This window comes from Typopeltis vanoorti, chromosome 4 (assembly GCF_054136105.1).
Source record: "Typopeltis vanoorti isolate ZY-2024b chromosome 4, IOZ_Tvanoo_1.0, whole genome shotgun sequence".
In the NCBI taxonomy this organism is placed as follows: domain Eukaryota; kingdom Metazoa; phylum Arthropoda; class Arachnida; order Uropygi; family Thelyphonidae; genus Typopeltis; species Typopeltis vanoorti.
In genome coordinates this window covers 107,561,356-107,580,663 of record NC_143552.1, presented here as the reverse complement: position 1 = coordinate 107,580,663, position 19,308 = coordinate 107,561,356, and the positions used below count along the sequence as shown (strand labels likewise).

Sequence of the window (19,308 nt, the reverse complement as noted above, 5' to 3'; positions counted from 1 at the left end):
AAGCAAGGAAGAAATTGTTGCTGATATCGATTTTACAACAACCAATGAAATAACGTTGGGGGGGGGGGGGGGTGGGGGGGGGGGGGGGTGGGGGGGGGGGGGGGTGGGGGGGGGGGGGGGTGGGGGGGGGGGGGGGTGGGGGGGGGGGGGGGTGGGGGGGGGGGGGGGTGGGGGGGGGGGGGGGTGGGGGGGGGGGGGGGTGGGGGGGGGGGGGGGTGGGGGGGGGGGGGGGTGGGGGGGGGGGGGGGTGGGGGGGGGGGGGGGTGGGGGGGGGGGGGGGTGGGGGGGGGGGGGGGTGGGGGGGGGGGGGGGTGGGGGGGGGGGGGGGTGGGGGGGGGGGGGGGTGGGGGGGGGGGGGGGTGGGGGGGGGGGGGGGTGGGGGGGGGGGGGGGTGGGGGGGGGGGGGGGTGGGGGGGGGGGGGGGTGGGGGGGGGGGGGGGTGGGGGGGGGGGGGGGTGGGGGGGGGGGGGGGTGGGGGGGGGGGGGGGTGGGGGGGGGGGGGGGTGGGGGGGGGGGGGGGTGGGGGGGGGGGGGGGTGGGGGGGGGGGGGGGTGGGAGGAGTAGGTATTCTAGTGGGCAGTCATACTCCTTTCCATCATGTCCAACTTTATACTCCTCTGGAACCAGCAGCAGCAATTTGTTTATCCATGGGATTTCTTATTACAATATGTTCAATTTATTTACCACATAGGGCTAATCGATCTTGATAGCCTCATCTTGCAACTGACTGAACCCATACTTCTGATGGGTGACATTAATGGTTACATTACTCTGCGGGGTAGCACAAGCACAAAATAGATGAGATCGAATCATTGAAAGAGTCCTTGACAACGACTTTCCCTTTTAAATAATAGGCTGAATACTTTTTTTCCCATATGCCTACCCAACTCATTTCTGCAATTGATCTTAAACTCTGCTCCCTTTCAATTCTTGCATTGCTCAGGTGAGATGTCGAACGTATATGGAAACGATCACTTTCCTGTTCTTTGTACAATATCTTTCTTCACACGAACCATATTCACCTACACAGATGCCCATATGGAAAAATGGACCAAGCTGACTTGAACACTTTTTCTCATCTTGCAAAATTTAATGCTGATACCATCAGTCAAACACTTATCAATGAAGCAATAAAGTATATAACTGAGTGCACTGTCCAGGCAGCAACAGACTCCATCCCGAGAAAATCATCTTGATTGCCACTATTCAAAGCATTGGTGGAATCAGTGGCAGCTCGTTAGAATTTGTAGCAGTGGGACTGTAGCGATCAGGCTGTAGTAAAAAAAAAAAAAAATCCATGTGGATTGAAAAAATTATATCATTTATTTGCTAAGTCAAGTTATACACATAAATACAATTGAATTTAAAAAGAAAAATGTGAATACATAATTATCTATTTATATTTAAATTCCATTCTTCATTCTTTTTGATTTACAAATTTATCTATGACCTTATCATTAAAATTTGTCATATTTGTCAGGCGTAAGATGTCCCAAAGCTTTAATTAAGTTTTTTCTTGGAGTTCCAGGTGTGAAAATTTTATAATTTGCAAATATTTAACAGAATTCTTCTCTTCATTCACTTCTACAACGATATAAATTAAATGCTAGTAAATGCACAAGATTTACCTACGATAATGACGTTAATTTGTGTTGTTTGTGCACGTGTAGTAGCAATGTATCTTGGGCTGTAATGCTACCAGCCTAAACTGCACGTAAATCACGCATAACTCCTACTACATTATTCCAACTAGGTAGCGGTTTGGTGCAGGCTACATTAAACGCAGTTCCAGCATTGAGTATACTAGCAGTACTGATATTAGCCCTAGTCCTCACAGCACATTGACTATTGCAAAATACAACTATTATTATAAAATGAATTATATAAAATACTATCAGGCGGTATTGTATTACAAACAAGAAAATAACGGTTTTTAGATAAATATATAAAAATTTAAGAACGGTGATAATAAAACAGGAACTTTCATTTTATACTGGACAGGTTGCCACTCTGCAGCTCTTATGGACGAGCCTCCACTGGGTTGAACCCAGAATGCCAGGCAGTCAAAAAAAAGATCAACACAGAGCATGAATATATTGTAGATACCCCACCACATCAAACTTAATAGCTTTTAAGCATGTTCAGGCCAAAGCAAGTTATGTGAGATGTCAGAATCAAAAACAATCATGGATCTAAATTACCTCATCAATTAATACCAGAATTGCAAAAATTGCAATTCTGGTATTAATTCTATAAGATAAAATCCCGAAAATGAAAGGTAGATATAGAACACACTGTTTATCTACTTTAGACCATAATGGAAGTGTTATTGCTATTGCCAAAGCTATTGCAGACACTTTGGGAGAAAGTTTTTCAGAATCTTAGCAACAGTTTCATATCCTCCTGAATGTTAATGCCAAGAGAAATGAAGGCTAGATTTTTCTACTAATGGACTTGAGCCAATACAATCAGCCATTTGTTACGGAGGAACTAAAAAGAGCTCTTCTACTGTCTCACCCTAGTGCAGTAGGGCCCGATGACATCCATTATGAAATGATAAAACATTTTCCATCATCTTCTGTGGATCACCTTCTCTAATATACAATAGAATACTTGCAGGAGAAGGAGTTTCTGGATTCTTGGCATAATTCAGTTATTGCTATCCAGGAAAGAATCCAACATAAGCAAATAATTCTCAACTCTGACCCTGTCTTTGTAAGATAACAGTGAAAATGGTTAATGCCAGACTTTTCTAGTATTTAGAAAGCAATGATCTTTTCTCCAATACAAAATGTGGCTTCTGTAGATATCATTCAACTTTCAGTTTGTTTAGAAACTTGTATAAGAGAGGCGTTTCTGAAGCAAGAATATCTGGTTTCGGTTTTCTTTGACATGAAAAAAGCTCATGACACAGCCTGCAGATACGGTATTTTAAAAGACCTCTATAACCTTGGTCTGAGAGGATTTTTAATGTCCTGTTAATAAATACAGGACACTTTCCTGTATTTATTAAACCTTTGACATATAAATTATTTTTAAAGTTGGAACAGATAAAACTACTATTTATTTAATTCGTGTGATTTATTTCGTTAATTGTTACCTTATTATAAAAAATATTAATAATTTTGCAAGGTATGATACTTTTCGACGCACTTAGGTAAATGTAACAGTATCAAACATTTTTTACATTGCCATGTAGTCTCACTTCCTACATTATATGCTTGGCACATACATGGCATCTCTTTGCTGGATGTTGCTTTTTATCAGTAAAGGGTATATGTTGAGGGAAATGTGCCCAAATGTGCCCAATTTCCCTGCAGTCTAATTGGGCAGTTGTTTTGCGATGGACGTCCACGGGTACTATAATTAGGTAAAGATGACAACATATCTTCTGCTACGTTCAAACGGAAACTGACTATTGTTAGTTTTGATGTATTGGATAGTTTGGAATATAAAACCTAAGCACTGTAAATAGCGATATCCATCAAATAGAAAAATATTTTCTTGTAACCTCTGATGCATTTTCGCATAATTGGAAAACAAGCAAGTAGTTGGTCTTGTCTATCGACACGGCCCATTCCGTAATTGTATTCAAGAACACATTTAGATTTTATTACCTTTTCTTCATCGTCCCTATTACATCTCCTTACTTTTCCTGTATCTACCATTTTTTCTTTTGAATGCTTTGTGCTTATCATGTAAACATCCTTCTTAACATCGTCAACCTAATCACAAAATTCCTCAACAAGATGAAGTTTTTGATTCGCCTTTTTTTATTTTATATGTCACCAATTTCTTAGGCATATTCTTGTGATTTTTTCTAACTGTCCTCATAACATTTGTACTATTTTTTCTCAAGAAATAAAATAATTCTGGTGACAAATACCATTTTTCTAAGAATAACGTATATCCTTTTCCTAAAATAGGTTCGGCCAACTCCATAACGACATTTTGAGATGCAGGTGTAGCGCTTCCCGGAATGTTATCCTTTCCTGTATAAATTTTGAACTTTGAACAATACCCAAAGTCTGATTCAGACTTTGGGTATTGTTCATAGTTGTATCATAGCTTGTAAAATTTCATCCCAAATCGTGCTCATTTGCTAGCAATGAACTGTACGTAATTTAATAATGATGGGGATACAAATCCTTTGATGTTTATCTGCCACTAAGCGAAACTCTAAGAACTCTAAGGATAGTGAGGGAGCTTGCTCCACCTTTGATACGAGTTGCCTTGGTATTGTACTACCAAGTGGTTACTTACCCTTGGATTTGCCGATAGTTTTTTGGTATGAAACTCAACTTAAGGTTGCCAGAAAAATAGCCTTTTGGCTTTTATTCTATGTTATAATATACAGGCACACCTTTATGGCATTCATATAGTGAAGGTATATAAGTTCTTTTCACTTAAACCTTGTTATCTTCCAGGTCTACCTACTCACTGATGAGACCTCAAAAAAGGTTGAAACCGCTCTGGGTAGTGACCTCTCCTCATAATGTAATTACAGTATTACATCCCCTAGGGGCTGTGTTTTTACATTATGAGAAAATATCAAGGATAGTGAGGGAGCTTGCTCCACCTTTGATACGAGTTGCCTTGGTGTTGTACTACCAAGTGGTTACTTACACTTGGATTTGCCAATAGTTTTTCGGTATGAAACTCACAGATCTTAGTCCTAGTTCTTAGAGTTTCGCTTACTGGCAGATAAACATCAAAGGATTTGTATCCCCTTCATTATTATTAAGGGTGCCAGAAAAATAGCCTTTTGGCTTTTATTCTATGTTATAATGTACATAATTTAGTCGACCTCTATATTTCATAAGGGATTCATCAATTGCTACATTTTTAACTGGTGTATATAATTGCCGAAACTTATTATTCAGGTAGTCGACTATATTCTTTATTGTTTATTATCCACGAAATGGAGAAAATGAGATATAGCCAAGAAGCATTTACAAGGCATAATTTTTGAATATATGGGTGTCTTGACCACAGCCCTCTTTGACCAATACATGTCTATATTAGCTATTTTTACTTGTGACATAATTATACATAATGCAAAATATGCCTGCAATTCGTCACTTGATATTGGATACCATTCTTCAATCTTTTCAGTAATTTCCTTGTTTATTGCTTGAGCCGCATATCTATTAGTTTCTGTAACTATCATGCCAAAGAAATCATCACAAAATATTTGTTTCAAAACAGAAAGAGGTGTCGGATTTGTACCAAATCTTAGCAAAGCAATTGCATTGATGCCGGGAATTTCTGTAAATGGTTTTATAATAGGAACATTTTCCTTTTCTTACCAATTCCATTCATTTTCTATTACATCGGAATCATCGCTACCAGACGATACTGGTCTCAAACGTTTACCAAGAATGCCTCGAACCAAACTTCCACTGCTACTGTCGCTATTGTCACTTGACAAATCAAAAATGCCAACACTTTGATGATATAAATTTGTCTCACTGTTTTTATCCAAACGGTCCTCTCCACTTTCAATATCACTTTCGGCTAACATATTATAAATATTTGCAGACATATTAGGGATGATAATAAATTGCAAACACAAACTAACTAGTAAATAGAGTTTATATTCATATATATTCACTGCCTAACAGCCTAAATTCGTTTGAAATTGATGCGAACTTCGTAACATCTGCTATACGTCAAAATCAATTTTGGTGCAATAAACAAAAGACATCTCACAGACGTCTTTGTATGAAATTCATTTGAAATTGACGCGAACTTCGTAATGTCTGCGATACGTCAAAATCAATTTTGGTGCAATAAACAAAAGACTTGTCACAGACGTCTTTGTATGTTAACGGGTTAAAATACTTTCTTTCCAGGTGAACTTTCCAAGTCAGAGTGGGAAGTACGCTATCTTGGCCATATCATAAAGGACAGGGTTATGTGGTCCTGTCAAATGCCTTCACAAAATCCAGCAGTATCATTGGCTAGCCATTCTTTTCATGTCACTTAGTTCTGAAAAGCTAGTAAACTACTAAGATGTGACTTATCTCTCACAAAACAATGCTGCCTGTCCCATGGAGTATGATATTCTTATCCACCTAATTCTGAATTCTGTCCTTGATCAACTTTACCTAAACCATCACTTCCAAGAGACTGATTGGTTTATAATTTACTGATGTAGTTCTGGAGTATCCTTTATGCCAGAGAGAGATTCTGCCCTCATTCCACTCCCTTGGGTCTTACCAGAGTTCATGTAACCTTACAGACATATCTGCATTGAGATATTCTAAGTACTTCCAACTCATCAATCTTTATTCTCACATCAGTTCTGCATATTTGTCATAGAAATATCATCACTTAGATTAACAGATTCTTGTAATAAGGTCACTCATTAAAGGTATCCTCCCAAGGCTAAAGGAAGAGTTCTTTCACATAGTGAAAGAATGCTTCCATTGCCTCCAGCTGACCTTGGGTATACAGTCTGATATCGTTTCCTTCAGATATCGCTCGAGTTAGGCCATGGCACTTCTTCCAACTTCCTTCTAAGATTGTTATAATCATCTACCCTGTGGTTCCATACACACACAGGTATCCATTGATATATATGGCTTTGATTAGTGCACAAAAAATTATTGTGACCATTAACTTGATATATGTGGTATCAAATTTGATTAGTGTGGTCCAAAAAGTTTGAAAATAAGCAAAGCATTATACTTGGTCAATGAAACTGATTAGATCGGTTACAGGCAAATTCATCGAAAAACAGTTAATCGAAAGACAATTCACCGAATGCGATTCATCGAAAAAGCAATTTGCCGAATAAGCAATTCGGCGAACGACAATTTAACGAATGGCAATTCGTCGAAAAGGCAATTCATCGAATGACCAATTCCTCAAAAATTTTTCGATGAATTCTTTCATAATTCATCGAAAAGTCATTTTTCTTGCAAAGTATTGTTTAAAAATCTTCAGTAACAATGCGGAACGTTACTCGGTCAAGTGGTCATTGAAACATAATAATTATTTTCTTGCATTTTAAAGCATTAATGTAAGTGTACATCCTGCTTCATTGTATAGTTAGCGATTTATCTGTAGAGAAGACAGGAGTAGCACATGCACTTATCTCCCGAATAACCTCGAAAACATGCAATTGCAGTTAATAAGGGGAGGAATAGGCTAAGAAATTCATTCTACCAAATTTTGTCACAATAAGTCTAATTGATTGAAATTAAAAATTTCATTAAATTTCATCCAGCCAGAGCGAAATTGCTAATATCATTTAGGAACTTCTTTACGGAAATGTCATGATACAAGTGATCCATTACGAACTAAAACTGAACCATGCATTCAGCTTCTTGTTCTGAAAACTTCTGCGAATTCTGCTAAGTCTGCGAGTTATTGTAATACATAATTTCAACACTTTTCTTTGTAGCCCCGATTATAGCTGAACTGAAAACTGGAAGGGTTCGACATTTTTTTGTAAAAGTTACAAATACGGAATCCAAATAAAATTTTTTCATTAATAAATGTAATAATAAATAAATTTACTGAACCTAAGTTAGTAGGCCTAATACTGAGATGACTAGGCTTTTCCTCCTGGAAATAGGTAAATCAGACAAGAAAGACAATAAGAATCCATATTGTTCTGTAATTATTCCTTAGTAAAGCAGCATTGCTATACCAACAATCATTATATTGAGGAGGATGAGGGAAAATAGCATTAATCATTAATATTACTACTACTACTACTAATAATAATAAATTGATTCTTTGATGTAAATATTTTTCACAATATAATAATAAAATATACAGGAATTCAGAGTAAAAATATTGGAAAACTTGAAAAAATTCATTCCTGAAGATTTTTCAATCAGATTTCACTTATTTACTCCTGTTTCTGTTATTCTTCACGACAGGAGTGCCACATGCACTTATCTCCCGAATAACCTCGAAAGCAAGTAATTGCAGTTAATAAGGGGAGGAATAGGCTAAGAATACTGAAGAGTATATGTGTGTGTGGGTATATTTCTGGGTTTTGAGGAGGTGATCAGTGCAGTTTGTTAAAAAATAAATAAAAGGTTAAAATATTCTCTAGGAAAGGAAAATAATAAAATAAGGAATGATGAATAAAGAGTCTTAAAAAACAAACTTGTAAACCTTTTAGAAGCATACTCATCTGGTGTTATATTTAGATGAGCAGTGGTTGGAAGTCTTATTCGACTTTTGAGGGATGCCAGTGGTTGGCAGATCACAGTTAGAAAACACAGTGTGAAAGGAAATTGGAATTGGGTTTTTTGAATTAAGGAAGAAGCAACTGTCCTTAAATCCCTGCGTGTTTTTCCAATTCGGCTTGCTTGTTTTTTGGCAAGAAAAAAAACAAGTTTCAGAGAGGAAAAACCTTCCATCCTCGTATGAGACAGGCTAACTCACCTTCAGGTTAAGCGCCTTGATAAAGGCGCTTGACATCCTTGATAAACATAGGATGCTGAAGTCCTTTTCAGCAGTTTCATTCAATGAGCTGTAGAATTTTTCTCTTCTTGGTTTCTGCAGTTTTGTAGAAAATAAGTTTAGGATGGAGGACTTTTTTTTTATACATTCATGCCAAGTTTTTTTGAAGTCTTCCATTTTCCAGAGATGAGATGTTTCTTAAAGTTGATTTTTCTGTTTTGGAATTTTCGAGTCGGTTCGAAAATATGGCTCAACAATGCAATCATGCATGATCGCATTGTTGAGCCATTTTTTCCATGAGGAGACGATTACGAGAGTGGCATACCTAAATATGCTAGAGAAATTTGTGTTTCCCCAGATTGAGAATGTGTAGGGCCTCATTTTCCAACATGATGGAGCAACTCCACATTATGGCGACTGCGTGTATCCCACTGCTTGTGGTCACAGCGCAGTCCCGATTTGATTCCGATGGATTTCTTCTTTTGCGTATATTTATATTTGTGTATAAATAATTAAGTAAAAGTTTTTTTTTTTAAGGGGAAGGGGCGGAAAAATATGCTACTGCACGTGGCGACAAAATTTCTAGGGCCGGCCCTGGGGCCAGTACTGGTGAATATGGTGTTTGAGGTAGACATTGAAATCCCAAGTTGTATATTGTCTGTTGGATTTCATAAGCAGGTGCACTGTCCTGCAAAAGCAAGATGCCTCTGCTTAGTTTCTCGAACCGATTTTCCTTCAGTACCTCCTTCAACTCCACAATTCCTTGAGAGCTACTGTAACAGTTTCACCTTTCTTGAGGTAAGGTAAGGATTATACCATCCATATCCTAAAAGACAATGGCAAGAACTTTCCCTGCTGACTGTTTGGTTCAAAACTTCTTTGGCCATGGAGAACCTTTGTATCTACACTCCATTGACTGTTTGTTCTCTGGGTCATAGTGACGAAGCCATGTTTCATCAACGGTTAGAATATGAGCTTAAAAATTTCACGAGGATGAAATCCCTTTATGAAATGTTCTTTTAACATCTCAACTATACCCGCCTCAGTGGATATCATTCACTGCAACCAGTATGCCCCGCCAAAAAATCGCTTTCCGAACGAAGTAGGATAAATAGTAGTTATAAATAGTAGGATAATAAAAAGATATATATACCTCTCGAAATAATCCAAAACAAACCAAAAAAAAATTGAACACACATCTTCTCCCCCACATGCCTTATAATTCATTTTTCGGTGAACTGTATTTTCAATGAATTGTTGTTTTTCGATCAATTGCGTTTCGATGAATTGTCTTTTCGATTAACTGCTCATCGGGGAATTGTCTTGAGATGAATTGCTTTTTCGATTAATTGTTGTTCGATAAACTGATTTTCGATGAATTGTTTATTCGGTGAATTGCTTTTTCGGTGAATTGCCTTTCGGCAAACTGTTTTTCGATGAACTCTCCGGATACCGATTAGATCACGTGGTACGAGTCATGCTCCAACGTTAGTAACTCACTCTCGGCCTCAGTACTTCAATTTATCAGCAGAGCGTGGCGCGTACAGATGTATATGTGTATGTATTAGCGTACACTTACGGCCTATCCACATATTACGTAATTTTCAAATTATGTAAACCATTACCCTTCGTAACCATAGCCTCGTAAAAGAGTAATAATAAATGAAAACTTATTACTTTGGATACTAAAACTGACTGCATTCAAGGCTTACTATATTAGAAGAACTTTTGCCCAGGCAATTCAAGCTACAACTGGAGACGATCCAATCGCTCTAGAGGAATTTTGGAAAAAATACGATATTAAACAAGCAGTTATAAACATTCATGAGTCTTGGGAAGAAGTGACGGCCAACTGTATGAGAGCAGTCTGGAAGAAATCTTTTGTCTGAATCTGCAAATAATTTTGGTAGTTCTATTAGTCCCGTGAACGAAGTTATCGATGTTTTGATTGGAAGTGCTCTTGGCTTTGAGAATGTCGATTCAGAAAATATTCGGGAATTATTGGAATCACATTCAAAAGACCTAAGTAATGAAGATCTTCTTGGAATCGAACATCAACAGCAACAAGGGAAAGAAGAAAAGGAAAGTGAAGAAATGGAAGATGTATCTAAAGAAATCACTATTTGTTTAAGACAATTGAAAAGACAATAGAACTTATTCTAGAGATAGATCCAAATGTAGAAAGAAGCATGAACGTTAGTCCCGGTTTAGATAAATAAATTGATTGTTATCGCAAAATCATGGAGGAGAAAAAAAAAAAAAGCTACCACTGTTCAATTTATGTTAGATAAGTTTTTTTTATAAAAAATAAATATTTACATTATGCAAAATAAAAAATAAATATTTGTTGCATAAACATTTTTATGCAACAAATATGTATAAATAAAATATATAAATACATGTCGCCTTAAAAAATAAATGATGTGTTAAATTTTTATATTTTGCAGGATTCATTATAATTATTCCCATTAATTCTTAACATTAAATAATGCAGTTTTGATATATGCAGTGTCCATCGAGGATTAATTAACTGCATATATCAAGGAATGGCTTATATATATATATATATATATATGTAGAAAATTTTTTACCTTGGGTATAATATATGTTAAAGAACCAAGAAATTTTATATACTTCATTTTAATCCTTTTCCCAAGTAGGCTAAACAAAGTTTTGAGCGCGAGATATATTCACGTCTGAGCTACTTGTACACCCTCTGTCCAAAAAGAAACCGAACTTTTGATAGAAAATAAAATACAGGACAATTATAATTATTCAAATCATTTATTTCAATCAATATACTCTCCCTCAGCTTCGATACAGAGGTTGGCATGGTCAATTAATTCGTTAAATGAGTTTTTTTATATCGGTTTTTGGGATACTGTTGAAGGTCGTGGTTACTGCTGCTTGAATGTTTTCAATGGTGTCGTATCGCTTTACTTTCTTCAACAAATGAAGTCGGGAGAAGAGAAAGAATTCGCAGGGTGCTAAATCAGGTGAATACAGCGAGTGATCCAACACACAAACTTGGTTTTTGATCAAAAACTGTATCACAATGTTCGAACAGTGAGATAGTGCATTATTGTGCAAAAGTGACCATCACGATGTTCATGCCATATGTGACGAATTCTCACTATCAATCGCTTTAAAACTTTGAGATAAAACTCACCATTGACCGTTTTGGCCAGGCAGAATGAATTCTTTGTGGATAATGCTGTTGGAATCATAGAAACAAATCAGCATTGTCTTTACTTTTGACTTCTCAAAGTGAAGACCCCTCTTCTGGGGGTCTCCACTCAGCACTCTGGCGCTTTGTTTCAGGCCGATACTCAAAATACCATGTTTCATCACCAGTAACAATTGTTTCAAGGAAGTTTGAGTCCTTACGAGTTTTAATGAGGTCCTTGCAGTGTTCAATTCAATACATTTTTTGGTTGTTGGTCAACTTGTGGGGAACAAATTGTGAATTTAATTTACAAAGGCCCAAACTCTTGGTCAAATTGTTGTGCACAGTTGATTTTGGTATACCTAATTCATCTCCAATCAATCTCATGGACGATTTTGGGTTTTCTTTGATGAAATCATGCACTTTTTGGATGTTAACTTCGCTCCGTCCAGTTTTTGGACAGCTGGCTTTTCATCGTCCTCAAGCATCTCACTTGAAAAGCATGTGATGGGAGAGGACTTGTGGTTTGAGAATGCTGGATCTGGTCATGGGATCTGAAGATCTGTCCATAACCAAGGTGGCTGCCACCTTGCATCCAATTGTGTAGAGTGATCGTGTAATCTTGACATGGTAGGTTTGCTAGACATGCTAGGAATTTTCACTTAAGAAGGGATATATATATATATATATATATATATATGTTAAAGATACCAAGAATTTTATATACTTGGCTTTAATCCTTTTCCCAAGTAAGCAAAGCAGAGTTTTGGGTGTGAGGTATATTCACGTCTGAGCTACTTGTATATGGAGGCTAATGACTTCATATCACTTGCCTTAGTATGTATCCCATAATGCAAAGCACACACCCCTACCCAGACTGGTTTCAACCTTTATTGAGGTCTCTTCAGTAGGAGCCAGACCCAGGAGAGATACCAAGGTTGAAGTAATGCAGAAGTCATATATATCTATATGTATAAAGATTGAACCCGGTCTGGGTAGCAGCCCTTCCCATTATGCATTGCATTATACATGCCTGAAAAGGGTGTGTGTGCTTTGCATTATGGGATACATACTAAGGCAAGTGATATGAAGTCATTAGCCTCCATATACAAGTAGCTCAGACGTGAATATACCTCACACCCAAAACTCTGCTTTGCTTACTTGGGAAAAGGATTAAAACCAAGTATATAAAATTCTTGGTATCAACAGAAGTACCTTTTCTCCCATACCCCCTTACCTTCTATCCCTGTAACTTTTAGTGAGGTGGCACCAACCAATGCCAATTGAAAAATACGTCTATTCTGTATAGTAAGGAAACTAAATTATCTAACCCTTAGCCGAGGTTGCTAAAATAATATACAACAGGTTTTAACGTGAATTGACACTTGCATTAAAAATGCGAGTGTCGATAATAGCAAAAACTTAATTTGCTAGCTAGAGGGAAAATGCAATTTTCCAATCCCATTAATATTTCTTTCTCATTGACCTGGTTTAATGTTCATAACTCATCTTAAGATGTTAAACTTGAGAGAAACTTTCCCGCCTTCCAAGTCCATTTCTAACTCTGAACTTTAAACCCAATCGTAACTGTTTTAACAGCAACATCCCTAAGTATGCAAACATAATAAAGTAATCATCTACTATCTGTACTGATTTCTCTCTCTCTCTCTCGGTGTGTTTGTGGGTGCACACACATGGGTATGCAAGCATGTGTGTGTGTGAATGACAGTCACATTTGTATTAAATCTGAAAATAGTCAACTTCACAAAAGCAAAATTGGAAATATTCAGAACAAATTTATTTACCTTGAAGATTTTCCTTTCTTGTTCTCTCTTCTTCCATTTCTTTTTCAATTTCATCCTTCTTTTGTTGCAAAGATGAACACATTTGTTGAGACATATATAATGCTCTTTCTAACTGTTCTTTATCTTCTTTAAGAGCACTAACTGCATCAGCCAGTTCTTGGCATTCATTGCCCATAACATCAACTTTAACAGTCAATTCTGCTTGTTGTCTTGCTAACAATTCTTTCTCGTGCTGGATATTTTGGAAGCTTTCTTGACGCTGTTTCAATTCTTCCTTGGCTTGCTGCAATTCTTCAGTAACAGATTCTTTTTGTGCAGATAACTGAAAGTTTCAACATGAAGGTAAAAAAGCATAAGATATGCTATAATTATTATAATAAATAATTTTAAAACCATTCAGTTCTACAAGCCTAAGATACTAGTAATAACTACTAGTATCTTGGGCAAAGAAGAAAGCCAGCTTTTGTGGTAAATAAAATGCACTATTTTGACAAAGCACATGCAGACAAAAGACAAAATTGTTTCAAGAAACATGCTAAAAGTTTACTTTGGATTTTTCAATGAGTGGTTCAATATATAACTATATCCAAAATACATTAATTCTGTATTTTGTCTAAATACATTAAAAAGGTTTTCAATGATGACTTGAGTGTCATTTCAAATTTCACTAAATTCTCACAGCATATAGGCAGAAACCTAGCCGGCAGAATAATATTCGTCATATTCTGAATTATCAGAGTAGTTGTCCTTTGAAAATACCAAAAAATATTTTACTTGTCAGAAAAAATACTTGTCTTAAAAAAAAAGTGCAAGAGTTAATTTTATTAATAATTCAAGATTAAAATATAGTCAACTATTGCTACAAAGAATTCAGAGAAAATGTTTATCCTTAAATCTCCTTTAGAATAGTACATTGTGTTTATAGAGTTTTGGTCAATGCTCCTCTTGGTAGTTAACGTTGCCATAATGAGAGTTGACTGTACAACTGATAATTACAATACTGCTTTCAAACGAGTACAATTAAGTAATCAAAGTTTAAATCTTCTGAAATGAGAAAAATAAATTCAAAAATTAAAGCTGAAAGTAAAATAATTAAATTATTTAGGTTCAGAAATCTGTGTGTAATATTCTACTCACTTATCTGAGCAGCAAATTAGTCTTGATGACTGTGCATAGCAAACTCACCCTCCTTGCTTATTTCATAAACTTCTGAAGGCACCACTGCAAAGCTGTACACTTACAAATCAGTTTTGTTATATCTCAGAAAGATCAATTTATCTATCTGTCTAATATATATACTGTATATAGAAGACACATCATCCTTTGCAGAATATTGCATAGAAAGCACCAATCAGCAGATTGGTGCTTTCTATGCAATTTAATAACACAAACTGTGTTATTAAATCCCTGCTGCAACAAGATGGGTATACAGTATCGATATCATTCAAAGAACCAAGACAACTTACTCCATTTCCCTCCACTATAGTTTGATTCCAATTCCTTATATCTGGTATTTTTTTTTATAATGAGTAGTTAGAATAATAAGAAAATTCCAGTTCATCACACATTTAAACATTGCAGCAAACTTTCCAGTTTTTTTTTCCCTTCAATGTTTAAAATGTGTGGTGAACACAGCATGAGTTATCGATACCAGTTCAATAATTTATTGAATTACAAATATTTCCCAAAGATTCTGACCAGCACCCTTAGAGCACAAAATTATAAATGTTGTGGACACATAGCAGTTAATTAGATAATTGTAGAAACGATTCAAATTGTAAATGAAAAGGAACTAATGTCCTAACAAAGCACCTTCTAGGAAATGCATAAAAATGAAGTTAATTCAGAGAAGTCAGGCTAAATAAGATTAGATCTTGTCACCCAGATCTTCTGCAAATAAATGTGGCCATACTTGTTGAGATTAGGGTTGTGCTTCATAGATGATGTTGATTCTAAAAAAAAAAAAAAAAAAAAATCTATAGCAACTTCTATATATCAGTTGACCTGCCAAGTCCTGACTTGCCAATAGAGATAAAATCTGTTTTTCAAGGCATATGTTACCAGATTTACCAGACTGTCCAAAAGTAAGCAAAAGAACTTTGTCCAGGATGTGCAAAAGGATGACAGTGATCCTTAGGAGAATGGATGAGGGTTGCTATTTGGATGTGTGTTTGGAGATTATACCTGCAGAGAACTTTAGCTATTTTTTCTAAAGTACCCTGAGGGAAATGAGAGGAATAGGTAGTCATCTTGTATGTCAGGTGCAGGAGGGGTAGGAAGATAGAGTGTTCTATCAATTTTTATAAGAGTTGTAACTGTTGGCTAAAATAAGTGTTATGATGGTAACTGAATTCAGAAGCCAGGACTGTCATTTGAACAAATAGCCTCAGTTCTGCAAGTGTTTTGAGGATGCTGCACTGTTGGGATTGGTGATGGTGTGATTGCCTATGTAAGTACTTTCCAATGTGTGTGAGAGTTTCCTATAAAGAAAACCATTTGGTAGGAAGAGAAGATTGTTAGTATCTTTTCTATAGCAAAGTGTATTTTTGGATGATGGATGTTTCCACGCACTTTAGTGTATAAAGTATGTAATGTATCTGGACCACGAGGACAAATAGCAAGCACATCATTTATGTAGCATAGCCCAACAGGCATTGATAATTTGTCACTCTCCTATTCTTGTCATAAGTTTGTTTTGTAATCCATTACTATGAGTTTGTTGGACAAACCCATAGGGATGGAACTCAAACTCATACCACTTTCAAACCTTTCATTCAGTTACCTTCATACATTCTCCTAAAGATTGACTGCATCCTCTTGAACATTCTGGAGTGTATAAAGTTCCGTGTGCATGCAGTTTAGCCTACTTTGGATAGTAGATCAGTTAACATCTGCCTTGAAGAGTACAAAAATTATATTTAAGATCAGTATGGCAAGTTGGGATTGGCAGACCATGCTCTACATACTCCATCACATAACATCAGATGGAGAAAAACATCTATATTACATAGAAGGTCGTTACAGATCTGAGAGGCTATTAGAATCAACAGTGGCTGTGAAGCACTCTTCCAACCCCCAACAAATATTGGTTACATTAATTTACCAAAGATCTGGGAAACGATCATTTTAAGACCTAATAGCCAGACTTCTTGAAATTAATTTTGTAGTTTTCTGACCCCCGGATGGTGGCATGTAAAGTCATTGGTGTCAGTTACAATTTAAATTGTTTCTACAATTACTTAGTTTAATGCGGTGTGTCCATCACAGTGCTCTTATGATGCTGGGTAGAAAACCAGTGAAATAGTGCATTTAATAAATAATTTTCCACCTCTTGCTGTTGTTTATACCATTAAGCATCTATTATGAATTTATCAACTGTATACTCTATTTGATGATTGTTTTTAGATAAAACCTCACTTACTATAGCATTACTCCAAATGTTTAGCCAATTATTATGACAATTATTATGGCCTAACTATTTTTGTGAAGATTAAGCTATTACTATAATATTACATTATGCTATATTATATTACACTTTTACTATTTTAATTTTTCTCTGCAGAACCATGCACAACAAATGCAATATACCAAACTTGCAAATAATGCTAACTATAGATTTTTGCAGTAATGAGTCTGATAAATAACATGGACATCATGGAACCTTTTTCTGCAGAGTCAAGGATAAAAAAAGCAAACCATCAAATCTAAATATAACAGTTATGGATTTTAATAGATAGATAGATACCTTTGTTACTTGATTATGCAGTTCTTCTTTCTCCTGTTCTAATCTTCCAATCTCTTCATCTAACTTCTCCCTTGTTATTTCTGATATCTCAAGAGATTCACTTAATTTCTCTATCTTATTTTCCATTTCTTGGCAAGAATTCTCCAAGTGTTGCAGTTGTTCTTGCAATGATTGCTTTTCTCTTTCTACATCACTTTTCTCTTTATTTTGTTTGCTTTTTGCTTCTTCTAACTATAAAGAGGAAAAAAAAATCAGAATTGGTAAACATTACTCAGATACAAGAACAGTCAATTATTAATTGATTTTATTTGAAGTTATGCTGCCATAACCCTTTTATTAGTTAGGAAATGTGGCACTAGTGCATGAAGACAGATGCCATTGATCAATGTAAGCTGGCTGTTAAAAAGGATAAGCATTAGTACTAAGGAAGGATTTTATGGTGTTTATTTCATTACCAATACTGGTTTTAAGTTTTTTGTGTGATTGATGTGGTTTTGGCTAGGGTATAACTGAACTGGTATTGTATTGATTGTATCCAACATGGCAGCTGCCATTCTTAACACATGTTGCCCTCCCCCACCACCATTTAAAGACTATATTGGAAGTTTATTTTGCACTTGGTAGACTATAATAAATTTAGTTTAATCCTTTATCCAAGTGTAAGCAAACAAAGTTTGCACCTAAAAATATCTTCAGGACTGAGGTAAGGTGGTACATCCCTTGACAACTCATAGGAAAGGTGGACCAAGCTCTCATCACTCCTGGTCTCAGCATCTCTCATAATGCAAAGCACATATCCTTGCAGACATGTATACTGCTATGCATTAAGGGAAGGGCCACTACCCAGACAGGTTTCAACCTTTATTGAGGTCTCATCAGTGGGAGGCAGACCCAGAGTGGTGATACTAAGGCAGAAGTAATGGAGAGGTCATATTTACCTATATGAGTTGCCAACAGGTGTACCACCTTATTATTGAATTACTCTGGATTTAGAGAAAGATGTTCGAAGTTTATTTTGCACTTGGTTAGACTATAATAAATCTAGTTTATTAATCCTTTATCCAAGTGCAAGCAAACAAAGTTTGCACCTGAAAATATCTTCAAGACTGAGGTAAGGTGGTACATTCCTTGGCAACTCGTAGCAAAGGTGGACCAAGCTCTCATCGCTCCTTGTCTCAGTATCTCCCATAATGCATAATGCAAAGCACCTATATGAGCCTACATAATGCAAAGCACTTACACATTTACCTATACAAGTTGCCAACTCGTATAGGTAAATATGACCTCTCCATTGCTTCTGCCTTAGTATCACCACTCTGGGTCTGCCTCCCCTCCCACTGATGAGACCTCAATAAAGGTCGAAACCGGTCTGGATAGTGGCCCTTCCCTTAATGCATAGCAGTATACATGTCCGCAAGGAGATGCATACTGCTGACAAGGAGTGATGAGAGCTTGGTCCACCTTTGCTATGAGTTGCCAAGGGATGTACCACCTTACCTCAGTCCTGAAGATACTTTCAGCTGCAAACTTTGTGTGCTTACACTTGTATAAAGGATTAAACTAAATTTATTAAAGACCATATTATTAGTAACATAGTTGAGGATTTTGTAGCTTGCTACACATGCAGCATATATGCATTCCACAGTTTAAAAACATGATGTGAGAAACAGGAATATGCATGTGTTCATAAAGTGTAGGCAGTCGAAAGCACTGAGAGACAAGTATTTCTATTTCAGGATTTAGCAGTAGTGGAAATGGTGCTATGGAAATGGGAATGCAAAATTGTGGATACCAGTAGTGTGTTGAAGAATGAGGAGAATTTGAAAGATGTACATATGGATTGAACATTGAGCAGTGTGGAAGAGGGAAATGGTTTGTATGATGGCTAGAGAAGGAATGAAGATTGAGCTGAGGAGGGTGAATGAAGACATTAGGAGGTTTGAGAGGTTGGCTAATGTAAGAATGAGAGTAGGCGTGAGAGAAATGTGAGAGAAGAAGACAAGAGAATGGGAAACACAGGAAAAGAGAAGAAATTGGAAAGTTGAGAGTGAGAAAGCAAGGGATAGAGAGAGAGGTGAAAGTAGTAGAGAAATTGAAAGCAATGCAGGCATTATACCAAAATAGTTGTATTCTATTACTTTGTTGGATAGTTGAGGCTTCAACGT

At 36.7% G+C, this 19,308-nt stretch overlaps 1 protein-coding gene across 1 annotated transcript in view; it reads right to left on the bottom strand.

Moving 5' to 3' along the window:
- Positions 1-13,390: 13,390 nt before the first annotated feature.
- The window catches only part of LOC150107584 (rootletin-like), a 283,556-nt gene continuing 277,638 nt past the window's right edge, over positions 13,391-19,308 (bottom strand). Inside the window, exons 17-18 of the mRNA XM_090392134.1 lie at positions 17,144-17,374; positions 13,391-13,720 (exon numbers count right to left, since the gene is read on the bottom strand). Coding sequence (XP_090248260.1) covers positions 13,391-13,720; positions 17,144-17,374 — 561 coding nt within the window. The remainder of the gene's footprint in view (positions 13,721-17,143; positions 17,375-19,308) is intronic.